Source organism: Phallusia mammillata, chromosome 4 (assembly GCF_965637545.1).
Source record: "Phallusia mammillata chromosome 4, kaPhaMamm4.hap1.1, whole genome shotgun sequence".
Lineage (NCBI taxonomy): Eukaryota > Metazoa > Chordata > Ascidiacea > Phlebobranchia > Ascidiidae > Phallusia > Phallusia mammillata.
In genome coordinates this window covers 6,665,344-6,690,995 of record NC_137255.1, presented here as the reverse complement: position 1 = coordinate 6,690,995, position 25,652 = coordinate 6,665,344, and the positions used below count along the sequence as shown (strand labels likewise).

The window sequence follows — 25,652 nt, the reverse complement described above, 5'->3', positions numbered from 1 at the left end:
TTGGTAAACGTATTAAACTTTTTGAGTCGGGCATTCTTAAAATACGATTTGAAATTTGGACATAATTATCGCCGATTAAAAGAGGCCTTTCTTTACATAACTATATTATTAAAATTGGTCAAAAATACCAACTAGTCGGTGCCCATATCTTTCGCGACAATATCACTTCATTCTTATTCTGTTTAAATTACTATGAATAACTTTGCAATCTAAAAACGTTGGTAAATAAAAGTTTATTCGTGCATGAGCGTAACTTTATTGTCTTAAGCTTATAATATTAGGTTGTTGACGTTATTTCGAAAATTGTTTAAACTGGTCATACCGGGATAAAGTTCAAGAAAAAAGTACAAGAAAAACTTTACAATGCATTTAATATTGCTTTTTATAGAGAGAGCTTTGTCCTCGTGCCCCAATTAATTATCGATATCAAAGAGTAACTTTGCAAGCACAATATCTATAATCAGTTTGTAGATTGGAAATAACAAACGCCACGGCGCCTTTCAGAAGCTAATCAGTTTTGATGCGTAATTCAAACACATTGGGCGTTTGGAGTTCCGAACTTATCTTAAGTCGGCGCTCTAATCCCCCAACGTTGGACTTGGCTTTGATTGTGGAATATTTGTTAGGGGCCGCACGCATCAGACACGCGTGACTTTTTTCTCTGCCTTAGAGACGCAGCGAAAAAATGGACATATATTCGCGGTCGGTTGTTGATTGAGATATACATTTGCGCTTTGTGCATTGTGAAGTCAGACCTCGAAGTAGCCAATGCTCAGCAAGCTACTTAAGTACAGTGTTAACTTGAAGCTAGTCAGTCGCTTAACATGAGTCGTATGTATATTACTACACAGTTAGTCAGAAATTAAAAGTATACAGATATAATATATGTGAGGGTCAGAAGACTTGGCGCCGGAAAAATGTGCCTATGTTCGGAATTTAAACATTGTTTAAAAAGTTACCTTTGATCAAGCCTTACTAACCGCCCTTTTTTCTTTCTGTGCAGAACCTTTAAAATACGACACAAGTGAATTTTTCTAATTACCATCAACTTGCTGAACAACGAGACAACGAAGCTGCTGCTACACAACCAACTGTGATTGTATAACGCTTCCAAGCTAGCTTGATTCCAACCGCTCTACCGCGACTCCATTGCCTGGAAACAAGCTAAGGCGCGCGTAGTTGTGATAGAAGCTTGTAACAATCAGTAGCAAGAGAATGACAGTTCAGACCTACGGACACATGACCCAAGCAGAAGTCCAATCAGCCCGTTTTCCATATCAAGCGCGACCGACGCCCAACTTAGACCTGGCAATGAATTACCCAGGACATCAGTACCTGCAACAGCGAGAGATCAGTCAACGTGTTGGGGGAGGAGTTATGCGACGAAATGATGCCTCTGAACAACGCAGCAACACTCCAGGTTACAGCCACCCTTACAGGCGACCAAGTCATCATAGAGCATCGCCTACAGAGATTGGCCAGTCTTCATCGAGGTCTAGTACATCGCCGGACAATTTTCGGGACATCTCGGCTCTGCAGTTTATGAATGCTGCTGTGAAACAACTCCAAGACCAGCTGAAGTCTTCAGTAGCACCGATGTCATCCACGGCTATTTTAGATCGCTATATCCCAAACGGAGAGACTACAGGTAATTTTAAGCTTCATAGTTTATGCAGGAAATCTGTTTGTACTTTTATTTTTTGGTATAATTCCAAAGAAGCCCAACGTTTGTAGTTGCTTGACTTTTAGTACCGAAAGTTGTAATCAGTATGTTTTGAAATATTCGATGTTGATAAATTCAGAAGACATTAGTTCACGCGTTGGGACGATCGCAAATTTCATGACGCAGTTAAGTCTGTTGATTCAAATGCGACCCGATTTGTTAAATCAAACACAGACTGCGATGGATTAAATAATCTCCTAAGCGAGCGCGAGGCTGTTAACGCGTAGTCCAAGCACTAGTTTATCTTGGATCAAGGCGAAGGCAGTACGTTGTCAGCGGCAAACCGCTAGATCAAAGGCCGCCTTGCTATGGGGATCTGATTTGCCGTCATCGCCTTCACGCGTGGCAACAATTAATGGGCCGCGCTGGCAAAAGTTTGCAAACAATCCATCAATACTTTGGCCCGGTTCTAAGCCTTGCGATACTTGTGTTTGCTTGCTGAATGCATTTTGCGTTGATTTCGCATTTAAAACTTCTTTTTTTGGTTCAGCAGAAACCGAAGTCGATGTGACCTCAGTCTCCTCCCCAGCCCCACAGTTTTTCGATCGACGACAAATTCGCTACAACGCTGCGGACGAAGAACGTGAAGTTGACAACTCTTCGCCGGATTTAGAGCCCCAAAACCCGGCGACTCTCCTGCCTCAAGCGCTGACCGAAAAACAAGATGGCGGCGTCAGGTCACCTTCGCTTTCTAGCAACGAAGGCCCTTCTGGACAAACCTTACCCGAAGAACAGTCGGAAAGCGATTGCGGCGAAGTGTCGGGCGACAAAGACGACAGCGGCGATGGCAAGAAGAAACATGTCAAGCCGCCATATTCCTACATCGCTCTTATTACAATGTCCATTCTCCAGTCCCCGGATAAGAAACTTACTCTTAGCGGAATCTGCGAGTTCATCATGAACAGATTTCCATACTACAGAGAGAAGTTTCCCGCCTGGCAAAATTCAATCCGTCACAATCTTTCCTTAAACGACTGCTTTGTGAAAATTCCACGGGAACCTGGCAACCCTGGAAAGGGAAACTATTGGACCATGGACCCTGATGCAGAAGACATGTTCGACAACGGTTCCTTCCTTCGCCGACGCAAGCGATTCAAGCGACAACAGCGTGACCCGTTCCGTGACCATATGTTTGCTATGGGTGGGGCTTCGAACCCCTACGGACGGGGTTACGGAATGCCTGGGAACCCCCAAGCAGCTGCTATGGCCGCCGCCCTCAACTCGTACGCTTACATGAACCCTCTGCCCCCAGCAGTACCCCTGATGACCCCACAAGAATTGGCAAGTCGCCAAGCAGCTCTTCTGAACTTGGGTTCAAACGCATTATCTCAATTTCCTTGTGGAAACCCAATTTTGAACTCTCTCAACTCTGGACATTTTCCATTTAACCCTGCCATGCAACGAGAGAGCCCCGAAGCAAGGCTCTTTGCCGCAAACTTGGCCATCGCAGCAAAGTCTTCATCCACTCAACCTAGTGACAATGAAGAGGTACAAAAGAAAACAAAACGACATTCGCCATTCTCAATCGAGTCCCTCATCGGCAAGAAAAGTACCGAAGATGTCCCACCATCAATTCGGGAAGAAGAAAGGAGGATTTCTAAAGGATCTGAATTTTCTTTGTCACCATCTTCATCGCCACGCGCCAAGAGCCCAGTATCCTCTCCGTCTTGCGAGTCCTCCTCCAGAATGCGGATGCCAGGACACAGTCACATGATGAAACCAATCATCACTTCAACGCCCAAATTTTCCTCATCTTCTTCAGCGACTTCGTACCATCCCCAGCTGGAAGACAGAAGAGTTGACAAGGAGGTCAGCCATTGTCCTCCTGAATCTTCTAGCCATAGAGGTGCCTCTCCAGATTCAGTAATCTCTTCTCCACTGCCACCACCCAGAATACCAACATCCATGATACCCAGCAGTCAAAATCATCTCCTAGCCAACTATGACATGGTGGCAAAGTTTTACCAAAACCCACTTGCATCAAGAGGATTTTTCGGCGCCGCAACAAACCCCACTTTGCCATTCACAGGGTTCCCCGCCTCAGCGCAAGTCCCTAACCCTCTTGGGGGCGCCGGGTATCTCCCTCCCCTGGCTGGGTGGCCTTGTTTTGGACGCACAACGTAAGGAAATAAAGCCATGGTAACTTCAAACCCAATTGCCAAGAGCCATGTGTGGTTCACAGCCAGCTCAGGGCCAATCAGAGTCGTACATGTCACAACGGCGTCATATCGATGTATCCGGTGTGTTCAACCTTTCCACTGCCTCCCGTAAATGCCATTGGCGCTTATTTTTTGGAGATTAAGCTATAATTGTGTGTGCGCATATGCAGTAAAAAGTGTGGTAGAATTTCCCATGTGGCAATACGCAGGACGCCATTTTGAGCTTAAAGCCCCTAAGAAACAAAAAAGTTTTTTTGCTGCGAAGGAGAAATTGCTCAGATACACAAACCGGCCAAGGCTGACACAACGTTTGCTTTTTTGCTTTACTTTGTGTTGTCCTCTAAGCGCAGACAAGACTATTTGCCATTGCTTTATGCCTGTATTGATTGTTCCGCTGTATTATCTATTCCATGCGTGTCGATCTTGAATCGAAATTGTTCTTGTGTTTTTTTTTGTCGTGTACGCTTTATTTGTCTCTCATTGGTTGCAATCAAACAATAAACCTTAATTACGAATTTTTTAGTTTGGGGTTTATGCAGTTATGAAAGTAAAGTACTGTATTTACAACAGGTTAGCTTTATTGTTTTACAACAGACAACATGATACTTCAACATTTTAGGGTAAAGAGATTTACTCTGCAATAAACCGATATGAACGAAACAAATTCAGAATTAAGTCGGGGTTTTAGATCGAGTTTCTGAAAATGAGAACATTCCAATCAAACATTAGAAAACTTTTTTAATATGAAAATTATAAACGCCATATTAGTCGCAGTTAATCATTAGATTATGTTATTAACAGAGTAGACGATGACAATATCTTTAAAACAAACAAAAAAACGCCTGTACAAAAAGGTAACATTTGTAAAGCTTGGCAAATTGTGATAATGCCAGTACAGTTAAATGAGTAATCGTACAAATCGTTACTTGAGGCATAAGTACACATTAGGTTTCAGTCAGTTAACTACGGTAATGTCGCAACGTTAAATGTTAGGAGCGGTTACACAGTCTTTCATCGTGTATCGTTAACTGATGCCCTTTTGTGGTTGGTATCGAAGGTGATCCTAGGGTCGGGTGTGGTATGTGACTTGCGCATAAGCAATACTATATTGTCTGTGGCAACATACCGTCGTGATAGAATGGCAATGTTTAATGTAACTTCCAATCGTTTCGAGATTTTTCAGGAATGTAATAAGTTTTGTTCGGCCCGCAAGAAACTTGTTTAACAGAAATTAAAACAAGTATCCGGCATTGCTGTTGAGTTAGACAAGGATTTTAAAAGGTTGTGATATTTTGCAGGTGTGTGCTGCCGTTTGTAAATTGAAACGAAACAACTACGTCTTTCTTCTGACCTGTATTAACTCTGTGGCAATAAACACTCCATCACTAGATAGTTGATCTTTCGTATGCTCTCGTATACCCCCTAGCGACGATATTACCGGTTTGGAAGAAATGCCACTATTTCCAAGATAATGACATAATGAAACAACGGACAATAGAACATTTTTTAGAATCTCAGTCCATCTTTGATCTCAGGCGCACTTTTAAAGTTTCTTGCTGAAGTAATTTTTGGCTAACAAAAGGAACTGGTGACGATGATATTAAACAGTGAAATTTCCCATTCCTAGTTTGCATTTAGGAAAGGTTTATGTGAGATTTAACAACTCAGACGTGATCCGTAGGCATGTACAATACAAATACATTAAAAACTTTGCCACATAAGTAGAATTACTGCGTTTTGGAGGAAAAAGTCACAAGACTTACAATAGCGTAAAAGCGACAATAAAAAATACCAAAAAACTTCACACCTGCATGACAAATTTTTACAGTATAATTCCCCTTTTTTTCTTATACGAACACACGCAAATTCATGGAGAATCGTGAATTTAAAAACTGACCTTTAAATGACCCCAAAACGACCAAATATTCACACGTGCTTTTCCAGCTAATGTAGCTCTGCACGCTCAGTGGGAACATGACATCATAACATGACGTGATTGCGCGTTGCGTCGCTCGCATTTTGTATCGCCTCGAGAGCAGTAAATTAACGCGACGGGCGGCGTTCTACATTTTTAATGACTTTGCAACGGCTACGGGATTGCGATTTACATTGTAACTGTTCCGCACCAAAGGGAGAAGGCAGTATGATTGCGGTGTTTTGTTATTGTGTGAGATAATGCACACGGGTGAGATGCGTTTTAACTACATCCTAATCGACATAGTTTATATCTCATTCCCTATACATACCGAAATTTAAAGCATATTCGTTTGTCTAAAACACAGAATAATACACCAATAGCGTATTTTGTATTACACATATGCGGTCAAAACAAAGTTAGGTATGGCGTTAAAGACAATAACTCTAAGAAGGTTTAGATAAGGGGTTCGTACAAAGCGGATCAGATTTAAGACCAGCAAAACCGACTGCACGTTGAGCAATAGCTATTGATTTATTACGGACAAACTTGATCTACAACACGCTTAAGTTTGACATAATCCGTCAAATCGGCCTTTGAAATCGACAGACTCGCGGTTACGAAGTTTATTTGTTCTCTTATTGGCTGACGTGATTCACGTGACACGATCAAGGCAGGAAAGGCGGGAGGTGACATCAAACAGGTGGGAAGGAGAGAGAAGGGTTTTGTTTTCTTGTTATTCCGCAATACAAACTCCAGCCAAGTGGGTTTGGGAAGCTAAAACACATGCGTCGGCTCGTTGCCTTGTAGTAAAGATTTGCCTATCGCATTAGCGTGCACTTTTCAGTTGTGTGAACTCACGGTGACCCTATGTTTTGAGAGGCATAATCAGGAAACATCTCTTAAATCGAAGTTAATTGTCAGTATTGCTTGGTACTACGCCACGTTATTCCTATCACTTTTTAGTTTAATAAATTGCCATGATTGCTAACATGTCTTAATTCCAAAATACAGTCAACTAACGAATCAAACCGGTATATTTTTTGATGTTTTGTTCAGTTTCAAAGCAACTTTGCCTCAAAAAACACCATTGGTTGAATCAAGTCTGAACCATCCAAACTTGAAATTATACAAAAATATCACATTTTGTTTATGGGGCAATTGCCCAACACACATTACCGTAAATTTTAAGAAAACCTTGTTTGTCTGCCCCAGTTACAAAGCACCATGCACCTCAACAAAAGATTGATGACAGACTGAAAAAACGTTTTAACAGCCTAATGTCGTCCCGTTTTCAGGTGTTCTACCAACGCAGTGATGATGCCAAATCATTTCAGGTTGTTTAAATGCCTGACGCAATCGAGTCAATAAAATTGGGAAATTTTTTGGAACAGAAGATCCTTTCTAACTTGTTCTTCAAAGATTGAGTTTCTAAATGCACTTATGAATGTAGACATGCGCAGCATATTTAAAATCATTCATAGGTGAAATAGACTTTGCTGCCTAAAAAAATATAGGGCTATAGGCGAACAATGTCAAGAAACATGGCGATCTAAAAACATGGCCACACATCGCTGTTCAGACCCGTAATACCACAACAACATCTGTCCAAACAAACACGTGCTTATGGCAGCAGTAATTCTCACACAAACTCAAATCCCAGATCTGGTCCGAGAAAAAAACTCCAGCCTATAACAGGTGTGCACCGTTAAGCACCTGCGTTTTGGTAGATTTTTAAGCCCGACAAGGCTTTGGGTAAATGTTTACGCTGTCTCGAGTTTCCGGACGACCCTTAGGCCGCATTGCTGTGATTCTGGTATGGTTTGAGATTGCTTAAGGGGCCATGGTGGTCCAATCTTAGTGGCATGGTGCAATACACATTTAAGTCGTTGTTGGCTTACGTTGTGTTGTAGAAACGTGAAACTTTTTCAATGGACTCAAATTTGAGTCTACAAAGAAAGAACTTCGATGTTTTCGTTTCAAACCAAATTAGCACCGAATGCCTCCCAGAGAAGGGCCAGGAAAATAACCCCTTAATGTCAGAAATTCTGCGTTTTCAGACCTACTAGCGTAATTCCGAAAGAGGGAAACAACTTCGTTGGTAATCTTGCCACAATTCAATCAAGGCAAAGTATGCCGGTAACAATAGGAGAAAAAAGTAAACAGACCACATTTGACCACGTAAAACTTGTTGCGAACAACGTGTTCAGCTATGCAACCTTCGGTCAAGCAAAAACATAAGCCCTTCAAATGTTACCCTCAATGTCCAAGGTTAAATTTGGTCCGGTTAAAAAACAATAAGATATTGTCATAATTCTTCATTTCAAAATACATACGCCAATTCTTACTAAATATGTCCATTCTGCCATTGTATCTTTATGAGTGAAAATTAGGACTTTTGGTGTTCTTGGATGAAATTAAACCAACTCACAACAATCGTGCATAGTTTGATTGACGTTAGCCCAGTTCAAAGCTTTGACATTCCGGTGAGTGGAAGTGCTTAATTGCAGCTGTTTAGAAATCTAGCCGCCCAATGATAAGATTTCTATCAGCGAATGGGCCTTGACACATCACCTGAACCTGGCGTCCACTCTCACGGAGCTAATGGCCAGTCCGCTTGTGGACAGACGGATATTTGTGTCCGTTACGATTCGCTGGCGTTCAAGTGACCGCTAAACTGACCAATAAGCGCGTTTTTGACGTGCTGGACAAATGACCAACGCGTCGATTTGACTTACAGACATAGATTAAGCAGCAAAATGGCGCACCCCTAAAAAGTTGACCATACATTTTTAAGCATTATTGGGTCCAAAAAACTTATATATTTGTTAAAATAAATTTCCCAATTAATTCAGACGTAAGAGTAAAACAGTTGTGTTGTAAAATTTACCATTACTCAAACCAGCGATACCCAAAAGTGGGTATGTTTTTCAGTCCCCACAAAAAAACTTGGTCTATTTCTATTTACAATTCGATTTGAAAAATAATTAACCTGGGAAGAGGTTTTAACGTATAATATTCGCCGAAGGCGACTAATCCATTGTAGAACAGCCTATACTGTGTGCGTGAAAATGGAGAGCTTTGGGGGGGAAATGTTGTAACTTTTCGATATCAAGCATTAGACGGAGGAAATTGAGTAAAAGCGCTTATACTTTAACTAAAGCACGCCTTTGCATGTACATTCTTAGTTAATAAAACAAGGTTTCGATTCACACTGTGCTACAATGCAGGGAGTTTCAAATCAGCTTGCCATCAGTCGTTTGTTGACAAACCGTTGGCCGGGCTGACATAATATTTCCCCAGACGTGATGAATGGTTTGTCTGGGCATCAGCAAATGTTAGAAAGCCACCAATCTTTCAGCACCGTCTAACGCACTGTTAACTTTCCAAGCATTGTTACCGGGAATGTAAATGTGAATTTGAGATTGGACGCCGTGATTATAGGAAATGGGCGATTTTCAATTTCTTTATTTGCACCCAAATGCGTGCGTTAAAAATTGCTTTAGGCAAAGGAGTAAAAAATGTCAGTTCATACAACCAACAATATTCCATATTTACATTTTTTCGATGCGAATGAGATTATAACCGTAGAACCAAAAATATAAGATTTAAATTTGGTATTGAGCCCACAGAAAAACAATCTTTTCAGTTGCAAAGTTAAAGGGTTTTAGATCCAACTTGTATCTGAAACAAATACCTTGTTCACTTTGCAGCCTATTCAGTTCATAATGTATTGTTACACTTTATTCATAGTTACTTTATATATGTTGACATTAAATATGGCGCTTTAAGCTCATGTCATGCCAAAAGCCCGTCAGTTATGCCAACAAAAAACATTTTACGTTAGACAGCAGACGCTTTATGTACAAAGCCATTTTGTATTTCAACCAAAGCGCAACACAAAGAGAGGTCTTTAATAACTGAGTATTTGACTTTGCTATGAATTAAGCCCTTGTGTAGCACAATGTTATTGCCTATTTGCGGATGGCAATTGTGGTTTGCACATCAGGAAACTTATGTTTAAACAGTGATCTTGACGTTCGGACGATTTGAGGGGTTCGTTGGGTGGTATACCGCACAAAAAATGGTAATTGTTTGGTCTTGACAAAAGCTATGATAATAGATTTTTCCAAAATCTAAAATAAAACTGAAACATACCCTAATATTTCCGAAATACCACAAGCAATATCAAAGACAATGATACCATACAGTCCATTGTATCATCTAAACGTAACATATAAACGTAACGGGATTTCCAAGAAAAAAACTGGTGAAAGCAATACCGCAAAGCGTTTTGGAAAAAATGTGCCAAAAACGAAGCATGATGTTTGGTCGTTACTTTCGAAAGCTCAAAACAGAAAACGGTCTATTGTTAAGCCGATTCCGAATCTGGAAGTACATGACAAATTTGGGAGCAAGGACAAAGTCAATAGTATTTAGGCAAAGACGCAAAACAGGCCACGGCACGCCTTAAGAACAGCGATTCAAAGCAAACCTGAAAAGGCCAACCGCCACGATTTGATCTGTCGCATTTGCGGTTGATCCTGCGACAAGAAAACGGTTTGTTTTGCCATTGAGTGAAAGAATAATTGGCGGCGGGAATTCGTGTTAATATTTGTTCTGCTAGCGAGAATATCAGCTCTCAATCTGCACAAAACGACGTGAAAAATCGGTGCAATTTATGCGGAATTTTTCTTGGCGTTTTCTCGGTGTTTCAAAGGCGTTTCGTAGCTCCGATCGTGTTAGCAAAGTTTGAGGTTGGCTTAGATGGATGATTTGATAGCTTCCATAGGGCAAAGGATTTTGAGATTCAACAAAAAAATCTTTATAGTCACTGATCCTCGTATGTGACTTTCTGTTTGAATCGTGGTTGGAATTTGCGGTTTCGTCAAACTGGGATTAAAAATGCGGTTTTCCATTTATAGGGATGTGTATTTTCCATAAAAATTCTGTTTAATTTAAGCAAATAAACGAGTTTGCTTTTATAATTTTTTTTGGGTATTTATGAATGAATAATCACCACGCCATATTTCGACGTAAGCTTGTACAATGGTGTAAAAATACCGATGTTTTGAAAACATTTGGCCGAAAGGAGCCGCCAAAAATAGTTGGTACGAATATTTTGTATCTTCAAATACAGACTTTGTTAAGGGACGGACGACTTGGAAACGCAGTGTTGTTGACGACAGAGACCCCGAATTCGAAAACAATGCCTTACATATACCCTGTTCTCATTCGAAAATTTGAAACTAAAACGAATCATAGTGGTTAAAACTTAAACAATAGTAAGGAACGTTTGTTCACGATCCACCTTGTGTAGTGCTTTATGTAAACAGGGGTAACATCTTAAAATGTGTCAGCGCGAACTGGCATATAGCAGTTACGTTACAGTTTTAAGCACACATCATTCAAAATTGTGCCCAATATATTTCCATAGAGAACATGACATGTGTTGTGTCAAGTAACACCCACAAAACCAAGTGGGGCCAACACAACACCCCCGAACCCCTAACCAAGCATAAATCACGTACGGCACCATGAAGATAGAGATGTTTGGGGGATAAAAGGGTACCGCAAAAACAACAGAAGGCGATCAGGTGTCTTCGGTGCGCTGAGATTCATTTGACCCCTGACCCCGATGTTTACGCCTGGGCTCAAGTGTGGAAAGCAGATATGAGGCGAAGTGATAAGAAGCGCAGGTGCAATGCATAACCACTTCAAGTAGGGAACGTTTAATGGCTATCGAGGTTCCGGGCGTGATGAGTGGTGGAAGGTTGGATTAAGAGCAACATAAGAAGTGAAGAGGAGTAGATACAAACAACGGGCGCAGAAAACCGAATACCTACGATGTTGATGACGTCATATAAACTGGACCAATCTTGATAAAAGTTTCACGTCATTGCTTTTTTACCAATAAACGCCTATACAACCTTTGACTGACTTGAAATAATAAAGCAGCTAGAAACTAATTTAACCTTCATTTAAAATAACATCGTCGTAAACGTGTGTATAATAAGAAATAAAACCTGTATGGAATGCCTGTGATCCAATGTTGCATGATGGGTTCATTTTAAGTGTAGGTTAAAAACGCATTACACGGGATCTAACATAAAACACAACTTGATTCACCATGCCTGGTAGACCTGCACACGTTTTCGAAACATGGCATTCATAAATACCACAAACGTTTCCTTGCAAAGTCAAAGCTCTTACACGTTAGATCTAAACCAAACTTATTATAGCCCCCTATGTTTTGCATGCAAAAATACAGGGAAACGCTTTAATGTTGACTCAAAAATATATTTTTACGTATGCATATATTTGTCCTAATATCATGTTGTGAAAAATATCAAATTTGGCGGGTGATTTCATTTCCTGACGTATTATTTATCATGAGTTTACCAAGTCTTATGACAATTTTTATCAGCCAAGCTAAACGAAAAGGAATTTGAAGTGGTAACATTTTACTGCGGTATCGCATGCACGTCTAGATTGATTTTTCATTTTGATTTTGTGAGCGCTGAACCAAAGACCTCCAAAATTGACACCGGCATATTATTACTATCTTCAAAAACCCTCACCTAGAAATTCCAATGCTATAAAACCATCTCAAAATAACGCAATAGATGTCACGTTTAATTAAAGTGGATGACGTGAGGTTTTCGTTTAACATCAAACTGAATATCTCCAGACGACAATACGAAATCCATTTTAATACCAGCTATTACGGTTAAGGTCATAACCGATGCTACGCTATAAAACGTATAAAACCAACGCACGCCGTTAAAAACGATAGTATTACAATGACTAAGTGGAACATCTGACCTCAGGACCACGAAGTTACAATGGTTTCGCAAATATTATGGTACATCAACGACTCTTAGTGTTACAACGTCAAGGCGTTTACAATTGCATCAAACACCTGGCGTCCTGAATTTTTTGAAAGTCATGTTGGTTTTAATAAAAAGACGCGTTGTAAATTCATTGAAATCGCTACTGTTATAGCTACACTGTCTCCACGTAATTTTGCAATGTCATTTTCAGTTGAAAATAGAATGTCGCATAACGGCGAAATTTGAATGTCAAACACGTGATATGAACTATGCGTAGTAAATTGCGTAACCGGTAACCACTAAAAACTATGTTTAGGCGATGAAGACAGCATATATGTATTATCAAGGATCGCAAACTCGAAGTCATCCACTGTCTATTCGATAAATAGCATAAAGCATATGTTTGACATAGACAATAAGCATCTTAGGTATTGATTTAAAACAAAAAATTCTTAAAATATACGGTGGATTACTTCGAAGTTTACAGCCTGCTATAAGCACATGATTCGTTAATGTTAACATTCAAATGTAAAAAGCAAAGAAACAATAAAACTATTTTTTTAGAAATTGCACTAACCTCGATCATAAATGGTTATCTTTAATTTAAAGTATTTAACACAACAAACACCGTTTTTATTAAATACTCGCAGATATGTTTATATTAGCTGAATCATTTGACTAAATCTATCGTTGCGCATGTCAGTGACGTTTTTAACGACGAACACTGTGCTGCTACCTAACGGCATCACGAATTGCTGAAAATAACCGCACAGTGAAAGTAGAGAGCCTTGCAAATGCGTATTGCAAACGATTAGGACAACGGACGTTCAATATCATTAAACAACGAGTTTTTTTGTCTGAATTAAAAACAGTCAAGTTTGCGTCTAAGCTACATAAGCTTTCTATGCAAATTCAGGTAATTAATGTGACTATCTGACTGCTTTCCCTGCATAAACTTAAGGTAGGCGTATATAACTACGAAATATAGTATGCACGTACTATAATAAATGATATAAGATAGTTGCAAAAATTAACAAACTCGCCTATGCGATTTATCTTTCTATGACCTTTCGATGGCCTCACAATGCAACATCTGAGCAGGACAAACAGTCTAAATTCAAAGCTTATGTGAAACTAAATACTCGTTATTTAATACCTTCAAAGTTTGTCCTTACATCTTGTCTGTCTAAATGCCTGGTTTCAAAAAAACAACAAAAACGTTTTGGAGAAAAAATGCACAAATTTTCAAGGATTTAAATGTCTTTAACAGGACTTTGTTAGTTTGTTAAAACCCTCTCCACCATTATCGAAAATCACCGTAACTACCATTAAAGTAGGCCTACCATACGTCCTCTTTTCGGAGGACATATGTATATGACCTCATTTTTAACAAAAACCAAGTTGTTCTCTAAAGACAAGAAAAAATGCCCAAATGTCCTCCTTTTCAAAGAATTTTTGATTTACCAACTACATATGTGACAATTATGCCTCTGAAAACTGCCAAAAATTCATCTTCAGCTTGTTTTTAAAAAAATACAGGTTGTACATTTTCTGAAAATACGAGCTTATTTTAGTGTTGTGATAAACGTCAAACTTTATCCAAACTATTGTATACCGTCTAATTTCTGAAGCTTTTGTTTTTTGGGGGGCCTTAAAGTAGTTTTCATGTTCTTTTCAACAATGTGTCCTCCTTTTTGGAGATGGAAATATGGTAGGCCTACATTAAAGTTATGCTGAAGAAGTGAATAATTGTATTTGCATCTTGTGCATCAAACAAACACGCATTCCCATTAACAGTTAAAAAATCAAAAATGAATTGAAATAAGGAAGAAACTAAGCGACAGTGTGGTTCGTTTCGTTTCACTCACCCTACAATTTCGCCCATATTGAGAACTACGAAACAAAGTGCTTAATTTCTGACATACCTGAGCAATTCCAGACGTTAGGCAACCGTAAGCAAGCCATCAACAACCAAAACAACGCAAGTCAGCGTCAAAACAAAAACTACGACAGCCACTCTTCCTGCAGCACTAAAAACTCGCGCGCTTTTTGTTCGTTCGGCGCGTTTCCCCTTATCAGTGACGTCACAATGCCACTAGAGAGGCATGACCAAAAGTGCAGGTTTGACACACGAAGGCGTGCAGTTATTTAGCAAACATCTGTGTCTGCAGTAAGCAAATGTGCCTACTGGGTGTTCAGAGAATCAAGAGAGAAGTTTGTACTAACTGCAATACTGTCCAAAGTAAAGACACGTTGTCAGATAAGTTATACACTGCTGTGAATATAATTTGTAATCAGTTGCTAAGACACACTTCTGAACAGTGATACTGATAGAGAAGCTTCTTTGAAATGAACTTAAACCTGCAGCCAGGTGAAAATGTGATTTGTGTCACGTAGCTGTAGATGTATTGTTCGGGACGGTTAAGGAGGTAATTGTTGGACGACTTTATAGTGTTTAACTAAGAGAAGCTTTGTAAGCTCTTGACATTTTTGTGGCCTTCTGTTAACTGCACCAAAGTAATCAATAAAACCTGAAATCACAAAAGGCATTCAGGCATATAAGCGTTTTAGTAGTAGTTAAACTTGTACTTGAAGCATGGGTTGGTTGGTAGCTATCTGTTAACATTGCAGGGTTATGTCATTGCATGACATTACATGACTGCAGCCACGCACTACACAAATGACTGATAGAGTTTTGTTTTAGCGGGCAGGGGCGTTATGTAGCCTGAAATGGCGATGATATACATGTAAACATACATCTTTATGCAGAACATCACGCACACATACATATTTATAGAAACAGCATGTTTTTAAGTTTCAGCCAAGGGCCCCATGACATTTATTCGCAACTGGCCTTAAGTGCTTAGAGAAAATGTTGCTTAAAATTACTGCCTGTGCTTGTTTAACAGGGCTTGCGGAAGTTGTTGCGAAATTTGTCGCTGTATTCACAATTCGTAGTGCCATGATGTTTTGTGTACGGCTGTATTGTAGTTAGACTCGTTCAGTAGTCAGAAAAATAAACTGTAAGCATAGACTAAATAAAACTGCAATTGCAAGAAGAGCTCTATAAACTTGATAGACTGAAGACTGTTCTTAAATGGCGAAAATGTAGTGGGCTAAATTCTGATGGAAAGCATGTTTTAGCCTGTTTAGCCTAATTTAAGATATAGCGCGGGAGTCAGTACGACACCAACACAATAACACTACAACAGCTAACAAATGGCGTGTTGAACATTTTTCCCTTTGGTGTCACAAGTCAGAACGTTGCAAGTTTATAAAGCAACAACAGATTGAAGACATGCGCGTTCGATTTTTCAGGGTTGCATAACAAGGGCAGAGTATAGAGCAGCATCGATCATGGCGGCCACACTGACAGTCGACAAATTTTCTTTTCTCCAGAGTCATTGATTATTACCCGTCAACTCAATGTTAGACTTGCTTGGCCATCCATCCATACAGACATTTTTGCTATTTTCGTAGGCTTCTAAAAGATAACGCATATGACATATAGTCGACGCATTCATACAAGATTTGAACTGCTGATATTGTGTTTACTTGTCGATAGTGCATTGAAGACGAAAGAAGTTTCACTATGCAGAATTGGATAACACACTTTTATTTTATGTTTCAGTTAGATTCGTTTGCTTTTTTATGCCCAAAGTCTTTAGCTAGCGCAAAGGGCCATGAGATTGAATGTTATATGACTGCTGTTTAATATAACACAGGATCCTATCGGAAGGGCTTATGAATGTTTTCCCATGAGGGATATTGAAATAGCGAAAGATTGATCGTAGAGGAAATTGAAGGTCTTTCATTAGAAAGAAAAATCTATATGTCTTTAAATTTCAGAAGTTTGGCAACGAAAAGTAGTAGTTTTCTTATAGATATGTATGTTATCATAAACGAGTGTAACTAATTTAGCCCTCAAATCATTGATAATGGTATGAAAAATTGCCGAAACGTTTGAATAATAAAGCAAGTCGATTTTACGTCCATTTAAGCCCTTATGTCGTTAAACTTATGTCATAATAAAATGTGCAATAGTTTACATAATATGTATGTCATTAAAAAGACACTCATAAGTTTTACCCATTAATAACAAAACGCGTTGAAAAAATTAACCGTATGCTAAAGACCCAACACAACCTACAGTGCTACTTAATATCCTATTATTTTTCACATCCTGCTAAATCTTCTCTGGATTATTTTAAGTCTTTTGTCGTTACAGGTTATTTTCCTGTAGCGTATATAGTGTTTTTTTCCGCCCTAATTTTATTGTTTATCGACTGACTTGCATGTAATGTTCGACCGACTGAACATTTTGACGCTTTAGCTGCAAAATCGTACAATCCTGGGAAGATGATGAACCGTGATTCAGTTTACAGGTGAATTTCAGTTTTATTCCATACTTTCCCAAACATACATATGTTTTTGATGAAATTATGGTTATGTTTCTAGCGCAACATCTCAATTTGAGACAGTTTTGGACGTGTTTTGCGCTTGCAGTTTCAACTAAAAATGTCACAACAAATATATTTGCAACCAACTTACAATTTAGTTTAGCACAATTCGACGTCTATAAGTCGTATACTTGTGTCTGCTAGATGGAGAAATAAGTAAAAAAAATGTCCCGTGATTGGTGTTAAAAACAGGCAATTTAACTCCAAACACGTTAAGTGTAAAGATTATACTGTGTGCTGGTGCCATCAATGGCTCGTTAAAGCACGTTTCATCTTATTTTGGTTACTTTGCACTGGCATCGAGTGCGCGAATAGTTGTGCTGGGAAAAAAGTAAGACCCTTAAAATAGTTCTGGAACTATGCAATAAAACGATTTTAAAAGCAATTTATGTTTTTTGTTTTAGTCGGCGCCGTGCATTCATGAATCGCACATGTTCCGGTTACCTTCGGATGTCAGTCGGAGGGTCACGTGACAGTATGGAAGAGGATCTGGATGACGCGAGTTCGGATGCGGGATCGATCAGGAGCACGGCGAGCACCCGGAGTTGGAGGAAGAACAGAAATAGGAGGAACAGAAGGACGCGTCCTCCGATGGAAAGAGCTCAGAGTCTCTTTGGCGACGCTTCGACGGAAAATATACATTTTAATGTGAATCGCCCCAACATTGACCCATTCACGTTTGGGTTACGAAGGTGTGCGTAATAAGTGAACAAAACAAGTAAAAATGGAGGAAATGAAAATTGGTCTAAGCCGGTGGTTTTTATAACATTGTATTACCGTTACCCAAAAAACGACCGGAATAATTTAATTTAACCTTTTTTCATTTAAAAAAAATATCAAGTATGACGTAGCAGAAGAGTGACGTAACAAAAAAACGATAAAAATAATCGCACCCTGAAAAATGGCAAAAGACTGAAAGGTTAAGAACCAATGCGGTAAACTATTTTGTGAATACTGTATAGCAGTTTTTTGGCTGTAGATCAGTGGTTCTCAAACTTTTTAAGCATGCGACACATTAAAAAACTTCAATTTTCTTTTGCGGCACACTTCGCAGGTAAACATAAAAAAACGTTCAAAGAATGTTATTTTTCAACTTTATTCTGGTGGCTATGGATGTTTTTCATTACCAATAACAAACATATGAGCTTGGAAACGTTGTTATGTACACCAGTATTTCGTCATGGAATCCTAAAATACGAGGGAATGTTTGCACTTCAAAATAGGAAATATTTCGCGGCACACTTGGAAATCTCTCGCGGCACACAGTTTGAGAATCACTGCTGTAGATAATAAAAAAGTGTTCGATGTTTATAGTTGAATACCGGCATCATTTAACTACTGCTCATGGCTAAAATACAATGCCAAAGCATCAAGTTACAATCATATGGTTTTCAGTTGTTACAAAAAAATGCATTATTTTTTGCACACAACGTTTATGTTTGCTTTCAACAAAACGCCTTATAATCGAGGCTAGAAACGTCATTGATTGTTGTCATTTCCTACAGAAGAACCCGTTTCTAGCGTTGTGGTGACATACTTATTTCACATATTTAACATTTTGCACACAACCCGTTTTGTTTGAAATCGATCAAATTGTATTAACTAATGCTTTTGTAATAGACTGTTGCTGTTATCAGTTTCAGTTATACAACTCTTTCAGGTGAAATCTTTCCTTTTGTTCAACACACACAAAAAATTGTTTTCTGCCTATTTGAGAAAGTTTAACAATATCACATTGTAACTTTCAGGACTCCAGTTACGTCGGCTTCAGACATAAGAGGAGTAAACGGGGTTAACGAACAGTTTCGAAATCGTAAGTTACGACCAATTGTTGGCTTGTGTGACTGCTTTTGTTATATTGTTCAATTTGACCTATTTTAAATACTGTCTAAAGCAGGGGTGTCAAACGTGCGGCCCGCGGGCCGCATGCGGCCCACTAAGCCCTCCAATGCGGCCCTCAAACAATTAACAGCAATTGTAGTATTTTAGTATTTTATAGATTTTTATCCAAATATAATAATTTTTAACTTTTTAAAGTTGAAGCTATTCATAAAACAAACATTTACAGAACTTAAGACTGATCTTCACACTGGGCAGCTCAATCTGTACATCAAGTTGGAAATTAATCTGGGCTTTTGGGGCGTCAGTTATACATATAATATAAATCTATTTCCTTACATCTGTAATTTTAAGACAAAAACCAGCAGGTAATTGGCGGCTGTTGGTGATATAAGAATCTGCATTGTGGCCGTCGTAGCAAAAAGGTTGTGCTCCCCGGGTTAAAGTTTATAAAACTAGATTAAAAATCACATGCGGCCCTTGGCATAATTACCAACTGCAATGTGGCCCTCGAAGCCCCATGAGTTTGATACCCCTTATGGTCTAAAGTAGAAAACAAGCTTTTTATTGTTTGTACACCCTTAGAAATGTGTTGCCCGTTTTGCGTGATAAATAAGTTGCCCAATTTTAGGCATTGCAAGGCATGTGGCCTTGTACATTTATCAAAGCATTTAAGAAGTTTTTTGTTGCTTTTACATCTCTGATAAATTGGTTGCCTGTTTTACGTGATAAATATGTTGCGTTATTTTAGGTTTTGTAAGCTATATTTATCGTAGCAATTGTGAATAAATTAGTGTTTTATGTATTACAAAATGTTTTCATGAATTGAAATACAATAGAAACGCTTTTTTATGCCCCAATTACAATTACATCTAAATCATTGGCGCAACATTTGTCACGTGTCCGCATTCATATGTTCACGCTTGATTGGTGTCGCTTAATTGCATTGGGCCCAGATCGTCCCATCGCTCCAAGTCAAAAGTAAGCCATCATTGATTTCTTTTGAGAGTTTGTAAAAAATACAACTCCCCGGTGGGTTGTGAGCAATCCGATATAATGCCCATGGAGCCTTATGTGCACTTGCTAGCTTTTTAAAAGAAGACTTATTATTGTATCGACCACTTATGTTTTGCCTCTCAAGTTAGATACAGTTGGTTTTTGGCACGTTGGGTGGTCGTAGTTTATTGTGGCTCAATGCAGAATGTGAGGTTTTGTGTAGGTCCTAAGACTTAGGTTATGGTTTTCCGAATGGTCGTGTTTTATACATGTGGATTAGAAGTTTGGTTATGCCTTGAAAACGATTTTATGACTTTTTTATGAGAGAATATTTGTTTTATTTGTGAGAGATTGAATTTATGAGCTGATTATGCGAAATGGTTTTTAAAAATAACGTCAGTTTTAAAAACGAGTATATAGGTTAATTTTTCGGACCGATGTGACTTACAGTTTTGTGCGCTAAGAATTTTCGGAAAAGTCATTGGAAGCCTTTTAACATGTTTTTATATATATATATAAACTCCATAAACTCCTGCATTAACAAGAATATAACCTATTTTGGGTCACAAAATCATTTCGTTTTTTAAACAATTTTCGTAATCAACGTTGTTAACGTTGTTTTGTTGGTTTTGTATCAAGCACTGCTATTGTTGAACTGATATGTCACAAGTCAATGCAAATAGACAAACATTCATAGACTCAATTAACTTTGATTTGCCATAGTGTGATTCAGTACTTGCATCGAAAGAGACTTGGCTATCCCGATGCTGCGAAACGTGTGACTCTTTACCATTACTATTACTGAAATGAATACATTTGTGCAGAAAAATCGGAGCCAGTATATTTGTGTAAAATATAACGACGTTTCGACAAGTGCTATTGTCATCATCAGGTATACTGTCTCTGATCTTTCTGCTCAAATTATTCAAAATCGTGGATAGTGTATTTAAGAATATACTTGTGTTTAGGAAATCTAGAAAGTTCTTCTTCGATCGATTCCGAAAACCAACGTCACGACCCATTCGACCGTGCCCTTGACTGTGACGTATACAACGAGTTGTCGACGATCGCCCAATCACCAGTCGAAGCTTATTACTCTTCTTCGTCACTCGATACGTCATCAGATGATGACGTTGTAGAACAACCGTACCAGAAGTCAGGTGACCATAAGGACACACATGATTGGTTGATGACCGGGTCTTTCGGAAGCAACCACGAAGCGATTAAAGAAAAACCGGTTGCTCATCGTGTGAATATTGTGGAAAAGTCTAAGACCAATCCTAAAGCGTAAGTCTCTGTTCCCAGGATTTGGCGCTTGAAATAACAAAATACTAATTTTTGCAGTGAAATTTTTATCAACTGTTTAGGGCAATGGTTCTCAACCTTTTTTCTTTCGTGACCCACTTTTATTGCACAAAAATTCTGCGGCCCAGTAGATTTTTATGAAAGAAAGAAAACAACTAGTTGTTTCAAATTTGCAACTAACAAATTTGATTGGTCTGTGGCCCAATCAAAATGCTTCCATGGCTCAGTGGTTGAGAACCGCTGGTTTAGGGCTTATAGTTATGCACTTAATGCGTGCGACAGCCACAAATTTCAATATTTTTTAAGCAGTCCCATTTATCACTTGTTGCTTGACTGTTTCTTTCAGCCCTCAAATTGTTTCTCAAATTAAGCACTGAAAATGATTCGACAAAATTATGTTGTTGTGTGCTGCATGCTTAAAATTTTGTGAATCAATTGGTAAAGGTGTCTTTCTGTACAGCTGGTAAGACTTTCCGATATCAGAAGATTTCTTTTCTAGCTTTTTTTGTAAAAAAATGTGGCAGGTGATTGCAAATCTAAATAAAAGGCAATGCAAAATTTTTCAGTTTATAAGTCATTTGAATCCTGATACTTCAGAAAAACTTCAGAAATCAATGTATTTGTTTGATTCACGGATCATTCTTTCAGATTTGGAATTCACCAAGGCGTTATCGGAGGAGGGTTGAACGAACTCTTAACAATTATTCAAGCGGAACCATCACCTACAATGGAAAACAGCTCCGTTACTGATACAACCTCTGAAATGGACAAAGGCGGAGTGACGGAGCTCGTTTCAAATTCTCTCGAAATGAGAGAGAGCGCCGGAGATAAAGAAACAAGTTTAACGAGAGAAGCATGGGCAAAAGGCGATTCCGCTGTGCTTGAGCGAGTACGCGACGAAGCGGAAGAGAGTCTTGGAGTTTTTGGAATCGAACCCCAGGTTTTAATCCACCCAAAATAGCTTTTCACAAGCAAACCTATAATTTTGTCAATGTTAAACAAATCTCAAATAATTATTTTACGTTTTTAATGCAATATTTCACAGATGTCCAACTTTGGCGAAGATGCAAAGGTTGTAAGTTCGACTCCTAGCGATATCAAGCCGCCGTCGCTTGATGAGTCAGAAATCCTGCGCTCCATGGTGAACTCAAGTTACCCCAACCAACAGCCTGACGTGACCCCGTGCTCTATGGACCATATCGAAAGCCCGAACGACCTTTCCAATACAGAAGTTGAGCTTTATTCGGTTCAAGACATGTCAGTTGAAACTGAATCCTTAGAAGCTGAAATTCCTAAAGAAAATCCTTTACCTAAAACTTGTGACGTAAACAATATTTTGGGTGGAAATTTGGATCATGTCGAAGTTGCTAAAGATGCGGTTAATAAAACTACAAAAGAAGCATCTAATCCTGAAGGAAAAATAAATGTAATTGATAAACAAATAAACACCAGTGATACAGATGTTGCCCAAACGGCAGAGACATTACCGAAAACAATATCACCTTCTGCGGAAAACTTAACTACCGCTCAAGATCAAGTATTTCAAGTTGACCCTAACACCGATGTAGCAAACCAAACTGAAAAACCAGATTCCCAAGATAAAGCCAAAGGGCTGATGTTATCAAATACTCCACAGAAGAACCAAGTTAATGTAGACAATAGTGATTCTTCCCTCGAATCATGTTTTCAAGACACAGAAACTAGCGATCTTAAGCATCAAGATTCACATCTTTCAACTTCGCCTGATTCCTGTGTCTCCGAACCTTTGCAAACGTCCTCATCTAGGGAGGTTTACCGCTCACGTACACTAGAGGTCGTACTTGAGGAGGAGACGCTCCCAGGAGAAGAAGACGCCCTGATTGGAATGAAAAATAAATCAAACGCTTTCGCTGAGAACCTTGGCGAACTTAATATGGATTTACGAGAAGAAGATTTCTTTGTTGATGCTAAGGAAGGTCGTTGCCAAGCAACCCCAGAGAAAGGTAAACAAATGCATTTGAATTTAGCAAGATCGTAGGTTGGTTCAAAATTCTATATCATAGTTCGTAGCGTGGGTCGCTTTGTAAATCCTTAAGAAATATTGCATAAAGACGAGTTTTAAGGCGATTTTTGGTTAACTTTAAGTTTTAAATATGCGCTCGTTATCTTCGTGATGTGATGTTTAGAGTACACCTAGCTTTTTCTTCACGCTCCGGCACTTAAATTGCAAAAAATCAGCTGAATTCCGTTCAGCTAAAAAAGCTTGTAACTCCAAATTCAATGAATGAAAACAAAACGTACAAGAAACAGTTTAAGATTTGTGCAAGGATTCAATTCCTCCCTCTCTGCACTAAGCATACATCATGCTGTGAACCACTTAATAAAATTTACGTTCTTGCCGTACTCACTATAGGTCAGCAGCTGTAAAAATATTACAGAGGCGTAACAAAGGCAAAAATTGGATCGCAAAAAAATAACGTCTTTAACTTACTTTTGCCAAACTCTGTACTTATCTTGTTCAGAGAACCCCACATCCGATAATGACGTCACAGACGATGACGCAGCACTGGATGAGGTGGAGGAGATGTTGATAACTGGTGACGACAGGGTCGGACAACCAGGAAAGACCGTTACTATAGAGGAAGTTGTACAAGAATCCAGGATCGAATCTTGTACAACAGTGAGTGGAATGATTCGTGTATTATGATTCTGAAAAGTGGACTTTCTCGGTCATCTGACTTTCGATTATCCGATTGCCTTATTGTTATTAACTGTTATATGAGGTCCGGTTAAAAACTAACTGCGATTTTTTTATGTTTTAAATTTCTATGCATTGGTAAAAGGGCAACGCTGAAACAATTGGTAAATTTGTTAATGGCAATATAATGACACAAGCGATTTGCGATGCCCTGCTATATATGTTTTAGCTTCAAACTTCACCTCCTAGGTAAAAACGATTCTATACCTTACAATTTATCTGTGGGGTTTATTTTAAAGGCAACTTTAAACACAAGTTATATCTGTGGGGTTTATTTTAAAGGCAACTTTAAACACAAAAGATTACTCTAATAATAGCAACTTGAGATGTTTTTATGTACAAATGTAATTACGAGTATTTTTTTGCTTATCCAGTCGAATTAAAAATATCCCAATTAGATGGGATAACCAAAGAAACATTGTATTTTTTTCGCCTACAATAGTGCCTTCATTACTATTAATGATATTTTTTAGGCAAATACCACTGACGAAATTGATGAAACAAAAGATCACGTGGTACACAACGAACCGACTTCCAGCGGGAAAAAACGACGAAAAAAGAGTTTTCCAATCACCACTAGTGACAAATCGGGTCTATGCAGTTGTTGCGTGGTGATGTAAAGAGTTTTATTATGCCCAAAGAGTTTTGCTATTTTTTCTCTCTATTTTGGCTTCGTACGTCAGTGAAATTTAGGTAACGTTTTTTGCACCAATAAATTATATGCTTGTTATACGTTATATGTTTCTCAATTGCTTTTTGTTGATTTGCTACACAAACCAATTCGGTTAATCGCACAACCAATTTGCGAAGCTTTTTCATGCAAATAACCGGACGATTTCCTGACAGATCGGTACGGTTGGGGTTTATGATCCCTATGCAATTAAACGGAGTTATCTGTAATGGTTTCCATCCCTACTAGCGTATGGCGCACATGTACTGTTATTGTATCTTGCTAATAAGTTGCGTTTAACTGGCGAGAGCGTAGCCTCCCACAAAAACTATGCTCGGAATACTTAACTATTTCGGGTTCGAATCCTGTGAAAGACGTCGGGCTTTGTCTCTGATTAAGTACTACGGTAGTCGTGTTGTGTAGTGTGTGAGTAATACTGTTAATTGGAGCACGTATTTTAACACTCTGTTCTTTTCTTCTACCTGAAAGTCTCGATGGTGGCTTCTAAACTTCTAGCACAATTTCCTGCTCCAAACTCGATTGGTTTAAACCAGGGGTGGGCAAACTACGGCCCGCGGGCCACATGCGGCCCGGCAAAGGAGTTCATGCGGCCCGCCAAATGTTGGGAAATTTTTGAAGAGAAAGTTTCCGAGCAACGCTGAGTAGTATTATAACCACAGGCGTAGTTTTGAAAAATACCGGGGGTGTTTACGTGAATTGGTCTGCTGTTTCTGCAACGTTATCATGCAAATATTCACTTGAAACAATTTCTTCGTTCGATAAAAGTAAAAGCCATTCACGTTTACAAATACTTTGTACTGTTGACGCCAAAACTTTGGTCACTTTGGATCAAGTTTAGGTCGTTGCAGTACATTGCAAACGGACATTAAACACGGGTTTAGAATCATTAACACAGACCACGACACTTAAGATGGATACTAAAAGCGACTCGCTTTGTTTAATGTTGGCGCAAGGAATTTATTAACAAAAAAACGTGGTGCAGCCTATGTTGCAA

At 38.9% G+C, this 25,652-nt stretch overlaps 2 protein-coding genes and 1 long non-coding RNA gene across 5 annotated transcripts in view; 2 read left to right on the top strand and 1 right to left on the bottom strand.

Annotated features, from left to right (window-relative positions):
* LOC145225380 (uncharacterized) overlaps positions 1-14,651 on the bottom strand; it is a 39,591-nt gene extending 24,940 nt beyond the window's left edge. Inside the window, exon 1 of the long non-coding RNA XR_013859877.1 lies at positions 14,556-14,651. This is a non-coding gene — a long non-coding RNA (uncharacterized LOC145225380). The remainder of the gene's footprint in view (positions 1-14,555) is intronic.
* Positions 721-4,397, top strand: LOC145224832 (uncharacterized). Of its 2 annotated transcripts, none has more exons than XM_080091419.1 (2): positions 721-1,648; positions 2,214-4,397. In XM_080091419.1, exons 1-2 carry the CDS (start codon positions 1,216-1,218, stop codon positions 3,845-3,847), a joined length of 2,067 nt encoding a protein of 688 aa, XP_079947545.1. In that variant the 5' UTR covers positions 721-1,215; the 3' UTR covers positions 3,848-4,397. The 2 variants fall into 2 exon arrangements, with proteins under 2 accessions (XP_079947545.1, XP_079947546.1); XM_080091420.1 differs by having other exon boundaries at positions 722-1,648; positions 2,217-4,397.
* A 2,198-nt stretch (positions 14,652-16,849) lies between the features above and the next one.
* Positions 16,850-24,704, top strand: LOC145224470 (uncharacterized). Of its 2 annotated transcripts, none has more exons than XM_080090974.1 (8): positions 16,850-17,015; positions 17,495-17,782; positions 18,839-18,903; positions 20,903-21,212; positions 21,879-22,170; positions 22,276-23,212; positions 23,732-23,889; positions 24,441-24,704. In XM_080090974.1, exons 1-8 carry the CDS (start codon positions 16,990-16,992, stop codon positions 24,585-24,587), a joined length of 2,223 nt encoding a protein of 740 aa, XP_079947100.1. In that variant the 5' UTR covers positions 16,850-16,989; the 3' UTR covers positions 24,588-24,704. The 2 variants fall into 2 exon arrangements, with proteins under 2 accessions (XP_079947100.1, XP_079947099.1); XM_080090973.1 differs by having other exon boundaries at positions 20,894-21,212.
* The last annotated feature ends 948 nt before the right edge of the window (positions 24,705-25,652 follow it).

Bases quoted from the DNA above. Each gene is read 5' to 3' on its own strand.
- LOC145224832 (XM_080091419.1), top strand. From the start codon at position 1,216: ATGACAGTTCAGACCTACGGACACATGACCCAAGCAGAAGTCCAATCA. The intron at 1,649-2,213 runs GTAATTTTAAGC...TTTTTGGTTCAG, and splicing joins CCCAAACGGAGAGACTACAG to CAGAAACCGAAGTCGATGTG.
- LOC145224470 (XM_080090973.1), top strand. From the start codon at position 16,990: ATGATGAACCGTGATTCAGTTTACAG. The intron at 17,783-18,838 runs GTGTGCGTAATA...TGTAACTTTCAG, and splicing joins TTCACGTTTGGGTTACGAAG to GACTCCAGTTACGTCGGCTT. The intron at 23,213-23,731 runs GTAAACAAATGC...TATCTTGTTCAG, and splicing joins CCAAGCAACCCCAGAGAAAG to AGAACCCCACATCCGATAAT.